Raw genomic sequence first — 6,343 nt, forward strand, 5'->3', positions numbered from 1 at the left:
TTTTTAGCTCGTCGCATGATTGCCATGGCACCAAACAGGCTTAGCATCCTCACCGGAAGAACATGCTACTCTGAATCGTCTGTGATCTATTTATTTTTCTCCAATAAATGGCGCTTTTATCATCTTAAAATGTAGCATTAAGCGGATATAAAATATTATGAGTAACACCCGGCTTTCGTATAATTAGGATGTACACAGCCAAACACCAAAAGTCCGACAGAAGAAAATGTAACAAAACCGACAAATCGGCAAAAACACCAGAGTCCTATAAACCGACACTATGCCCGTGTCGAAAGTGGCGATGAATGGTTTGTGATGGATGGATGGAATGGAAGGAGAGGAGAAGCGAGGGAGTGAGCTGAAAGTGGCACGACAATAGAGAATTCATTGCTGTGCGCACCGCCAACAACCGCAGCCCTCCATTATTCATGCATGCAGATGAGCTCTGAATGAGGAGGAGCAAGGAATCAAAACCTGACAGATAGGCGCCAACCAACGCTGCAACAAGGACACCAACTGCAGCCGCAGCGACAGCGGAAACAGATCTTTGGAGGTGTTCCAATTATCATCCTCTCACAATTCACAACAGCAAAAAATAATGAGATGAAAAGCCCACAGTGATCGACCGACCGTCCAGCCCGGTCCTCCCCCACTCATCAACAACTGAGCAACAGTGGCATCCAGTACCGACAGTCACCATGGCTGGACATGGACATGGACATGGACGCAACTCTAAGCTTTGACTTATTTCCCAATCTCAACTCAACTCAACTGAACACATTACATTTTACATCCCCTAGCTTTTGACCGACTGTTTGGTTCCCAGAGTATGCACACGAAAGAATTTGTAGCAGTATCAGACATTTTGATGACGAAGAAGAAGACGAAAAGGGGAAAAAACTTTGGACACCTCTCTCTGACATGGTGATGAACTAGGACTTGCGGCGGTATGGAGTGCCATGATGATGAGCTAATCAGGACATGGATGATGATCCGATTCAATCATCGTCTCGCCGAGCGATTCTTGGCGCGCGAGAGCCTCTGCTGCATTTGCTTCGGATTGCGGTGGTGGTGGTGATCCGGGCTAGAGCATCCAGTCGAGCCGGTTGGTGGGGGGAGGGGGCGCGCCGGCGGAGGACGCGGTGGAGCTGTCGGTGGTGGTGGAGGAGGAAGACGACGTGGTCGGGAGCGACGACAGCAGGTCGAACATCTCCCACCGCGTCGTCTGCGCCGCCGGCTGCTGCTGCTGCTGCGGAGGCTGCTGCTGGCGTTGGCGCTGCGACTGCGGCTGGGGCTGCCTCGCCGGCGCCGGCGGCTGTGGCGCCTGCTGCGGCTTCTTCGCGTTGGCGGGCTTGCTTGCGATGGTGGCGTTCTTGGCCATGACCGCGTCGAGCGTCTCCACGTACTTCTGGACCCGCTTCACCTGCACGCGCCTCTGGGCCTTCACGTCGCCACCGGCGACCACCGCGTCCAGCTTCAGCAGCTCGTTCATCAGCAGCTCCGTCACCGTCGCCACGTCCTTCTCCGCCACCTTCTCCCCCTTCCGCACCGACGCCTCCAGCGCCGACACCTGCCCAGCAAAATTAACCACGGGTCAACTCCTCTGCTCTGTTCCCAACCCCGGCTCGGAAAAACACGGACCGGCAATGCGCGTACCTTGGGCGCGATCTTGTCGACCTCGGCGGCGACGGCGGCGACGGCGCCGGCGGCCTTGCGGAGGCTGCCCAGGCGGAGCTCCTCGAGCAGCCGCCGCGCGCGGGCCTCGGGGTCGTCCACCACGGCGACCTTGGAGCGGTCCCTCACGCCGGCCATGTCGAGGAACGCCTTGGGGTCCTGCTCCTTGCCCTTGTACAGCGTCCGCAGGTCCTCCGGGTGCGCGCCGGCGCGCTCCGCCACCCGCCTCCGCAGGTCGCCGAACGTGGCCTCCGCGCTGACGTAGATCTCGTGGGTCTTGCCGGCGAGCCTGGCCTTGACCCGGATGGTGGGCACCGGCTTCACGCTCTCCGGCGCCGGCTCGTCCTCCTCGGGGCCCCGCTTCTGCACCAGCATGCCGCCCGGCCGCACCTCCCACACCTCCTCCGCCGACACCTTCCCCGCCCCCACCGCCGGCGCCTTCCTCCCCTCCTCCACCGGCACCACCGGGGGAGCCGGAGGCGGGGCGCCCTTCCTCCTCATCGTCAGCGACCCGAGCTCCACAGTCGCCGCGCCCTTCCTCACCCCCAGCATGGTGACCGCCGCCGCCCCCGGAATTGGCGCGCTTTGCAGCTGTAAGCAAATTAAAGGTGGCACCACGAGACCGGCAAGCGCAACAGTGGCGGGAAGCAGCACCAAAGCGACCGGAAAGGCGGCAAGCTCCTGCCGGCGCGCGAGCGAGCTCGGGCGCCGAGGCAATGGCGGATCGGAGAAGAAGAAGAAGAGGATGGATGGAATGTGCGGACGGACGGCGAGGAGGGAGTGTATTTAGCGGGAGCTTAAGCGCAACGGACAAGGGGAATATATACGCGGATTACAGTATAGCCCACTTGCCACATGGCGAACACATAATCAAAACCGAGATCAAAAGAGGCCAAATTATTGTTAGATGCCACTAACAACAACTAATCAAATCAGCATGGCAGGATTATACAGCTGATGAGGTGAATAAGCACATATGGTGTTTTGGCGGCATTTCAACTCTTGGTTTGTTGCCGTGCAAACTATGGAAGGAAGCTCGCCGGAAGATGCACGTTGCTGTATGTGGGTGGCAATGGCGCCATCAGAGATGACAAATTAGCGACAGCATTTTCTCGCTTTATCTTTCTTGTTCTTATTCGCTGCTAACTCGAGCCGGCCGACAATTTTGATTGGCTTATAATAAAATCAAGGACATAATAATTTCTTAAACATAGAGGACGTTTTCCGATTGGTTAGACGGTGGTGATGGATGGATGCTAGCCTGACATAACGTCTCAACCATCGCACATTACATTTCTGCTTAGAATTATTGTGAATTGTTAATCAAAGATGGAGACGCTTGTTAGGACAGAAGAACCGATGTAACGGCCGCATTTAAAACAGTTACGACCACTACAACTACAACTGGCAGTGTAGTGTGGTGTGGTGTGGTGTGGTTTAGGGACTGATCACATGCGGATGGGATTAAGAATGATGTTGGCAACGATATGCCCGCCGAGGCATACGCATATGGGAATACTCACTGCTTAATCATTTGGGTTAGATGCATGCAACCACTTGCTAGAACAAAATTGGTGTGCTCTGTTGACTTGACTTGTCAAACACAGAGTCGATGATTAATGGAATCATGCATGCATGCATGCTGTTGGGCCAATTGTGCATATAATAACCAGTCTTCAGTCTTGAGCACCTTCAGAATTCAAGGCTTTTTTACTGCCCTGCTGTTGTTGTAGCAGAATGTAACGGTACTAATGAGACTTTTGCATTTGTGACGGTTCATATTCCAGAGTTGGACACCGATTATTTGCAGCGGCAATCCACCACGCAGGGGATCCAAGAGACAGGACAAGCAAGACCGGTGAAGGTCGTGCTTTCAGAAAAGAAGAATAATAACGCATGCCAGTATCAATCAATTTGGCCTAAACAAACAGTCCTAGTCGTAACCCTAGGCGCCGGTACGCGGTCGCGTCAAAGATGCAATCAGCTTGATCACCTCTCCTGCCCTGCCTGGTTCTGTACGTACCTGTTTTCTGCATTAAGCAGAAGAGAGGAGGAAAAAACAGGCATGCGTTGGGGGATGCATGTCTGAATCTGGTGACAGAAGGAGGGAGAGCAGGCAAAAAAAAAAAATGATGTCTTTGTAGTACGTATATGGCCATTAATCCCCAATGATAGAGCGAGCGAGCGATGGTGATGAACACTGCACAGGGAAAGCAAACAGTGCTCCGGCCTCCGGCTGTCCGGCGATCGGCCGGATCCGATCGGAAAACGATCGAGGCATCGTGTAGGCTCGCAGATCCTGCCTCACCTGGTCATCATCTCAATCATCATCAGCTTCCCTCTAATGCTGGCCTGCCGCCGTTCTAACAGTAGTAGTAGAGTACAACACAGTGCGTGCTACGAATACAGTAGGCCTGAAGACGAGAGTTTATCTGACAAAATGCATGCGCGTTTTTTGGCAGATTTCGTGCTTTCCAGCAGGCTCTAATAAGTGAAAGAGGAAGAGGAATTAAATGTGGTCGCCAGCATCTGGAGTGGAAAGCCGTTAGAGGCTGCTAATTGGGAATTAAAGGAAAAAACAACGTGCTGTCAGGAAAGCGGAGGCGCTACGGACGACAACACAAGCTGACAGGGTGTGAGTGTGAGCGAGCTCGACTGTAAAGCTCCCTCCACCGACAGTCGAGGGGAGTGTGGCGCGGTCCCCACGGCCACGCCGGCGGCGGCCCACGACGGCTCCCTTCCTTCCTTTGCCGTGAGTTGACCTGGCCCCGGAGCCGGAGGGGAGGGGAAAGAGACGCCGTACTGAACCTACCTGTATCGGCTGGCCGGCCGGTCGCGGAGGAGGAGGAGCCCAACCGGCCCACACGTTTTCAGTTGCCCGTTTGGGTGTTTCAAATTCTTCCTCCATGAATACGTACATGGGTGGCGCTTTTTTTCCATCACGTATACTTGTACACGTACGTCACATGTTTCGCCTGTTTTGGCATGAAAATTTGCTTAGCCATCTACCGGCGAGAGGTCAATGAATCCAAGTAGTTGATGGCGCTACATATGTAGACGATACACGCAGCACGGGTCGACGACGCCGACGTGGCATAATGAATGGGTGTCTATGCCATGTTGTTATTGTTGGCGCGTCACGTCGTCCACGGTAGGACAATGATGAAGTAGACGACGATGCTCTTGTCTGTCTACATACAGAAAACACACACACACACACTGCTGTGTATGTACGCACGCGCGAAACGAACGTCTGAGAAGCTCTGCGCCGCGTGCCCTGCCGCCGTCGGAGCCCACCGGCCGGAGAGGGCAGGTGCCGGGTTGCCCTCGCTCCGGCTATTGGCCGCGGCCGGCCGGTGCATGCACAGGTGCCGCGACGGCCTCCCTTCACCCAACTCCTCCCCGCCGGCCGTGCCGTGCCGTGGAGTGTCTGTCCGAGTTAGGCGTCTCCGTGTCCTGTGCGTACACGGCCCATTAGTGCTTATTACACATATTTTTATCTAAATAAATATTGCTAATCATAAGTTAGTTGGATGTTTTTCTTCTTCTTTCCTGCTAAATCTACTACTGTTCCCGTTACGAATTATAAGATGTTTTATATAGACTGCACAGGGACTGAAACGAGTGAACAAAGACATAAAAACCGTTTATATACACGTTATTCAGGAGAAAAAATTAGAACATCTTATTTACAATTTGAAACGGATAGAGTAGATAATTGTGTGTAAGTTGCAACGTTATGGTGGTCTCCGAAGTCACCGACCACTATGTTCTTTTGTTATACATGAGCGGTTGTGCTCCTTCGTGATCAAGTGCGAGAAACAAAGCTATCAGTAAAATTTAAGTGTTTTTCCCGCCAAGAAAAAAGTAAAATTCAAGTGTTTGGGCGGCTTCACCAAGTTTTCGGCCCGTAGAGAATATCCTCGTTGATGCATCGAATCCAATCTGTCTTTTTCCCCTTGTTGCTATGCGCACAAAAAATTAGTTCCCCCTTCTATGGAGCTGTTCGGCAATCCACCTCCTTCCTGGAATTTAAGAATCTGCGGAGTACACATTCATTCGCTCCGTGATTTTTAATTGAAACTCCGCCTGCTTCGGAAGCGGCCTTGTGGAGCGAAGGGATTCCGAACAGGCTCTACAAATTTATTTCAGAATTGATTTGGACATAAGAGCATCTCCAACAGACGCCCCAAATGACGCGCGCGCGCGATAAACCCAGCTTTTAGCGCGCGCAGGGCGGTTTGCCGCGCTCCAGCGGCCGCGGGAAACAAGCGCGCGCCGGAACCGTTTGCGCGCGCGCGCGAAAAGGCGCCAGCTCGCACGCAAGATTTGGCGCGCCGCTTCGCCACGCGCTTCTCCACACTTCCTCTTCCCCTCTTCATTTTTTGCGCGCTGCATTTTAGCGCTGCTGCTGGAGCGGGCGCAGCGCGCCGCGCCAAACCAGACGATGGACGCGTGCTAAAGCTGATTTTTGCGCGCGCCGCGTTGGGCGCCTGTTGAAGATGCTCTAAGAAAATCTTAATAACTTGACATGCTTACAGTTTGATTTTTTCTTTCTAGTGACTCCCTGCCCAGGGAACAAATAAATGGAACTGACCATTGGACCAACATCACCCCTCTTCTTCCTTCGGTGACCAGCTTACGCACAGGTGTCTTCCCCATTTCAGAA

At 53.5% G+C, this 6,343-nt stretch overlaps 1 protein-coding gene across 1 annotated transcript; it reads right to left on the reverse strand.

The window, feature by feature from the left end:
- Window positions 1–721: 721 nt before the first annotated feature.
- Window positions 722–2,575, reverse strand: LOC125521661 (BAG family molecular chaperone regulator 3). The gene is made up of 2 exons (XM_048686713.2): window positions 1,657–2,575; window positions 722–1,570 (listed from the first exon to the last, which is right to left on the reverse strand). The coding sequence occupies exons 1-2, from the start codon at window positions 2,224–2,226 to the stop codon at window positions 1,085–1,087; spliced, it is 1,056 nt and encodes a 351-aa protein (XP_048542670.2). The 5' UTR covers window positions 2,227–2,575; the 3' UTR covers window positions 722–1,084.
- Window positions 2,576–6,343: the final 3,768 nt, after the last annotated feature.

The sequence above is a fragment of the Triticum urartu genome, chromosome 7A (assembly GCF_056163025.1).
Source record: "Triticum urartu cultivar PI428250 chromosome 7A, HENAU_Tu73, whole genome shotgun sequence".
NCBI lineage: Eukaryota > Viridiplantae > Streptophyta > Magnoliopsida > Poales > Poaceae > Triticum > Triticum urartu.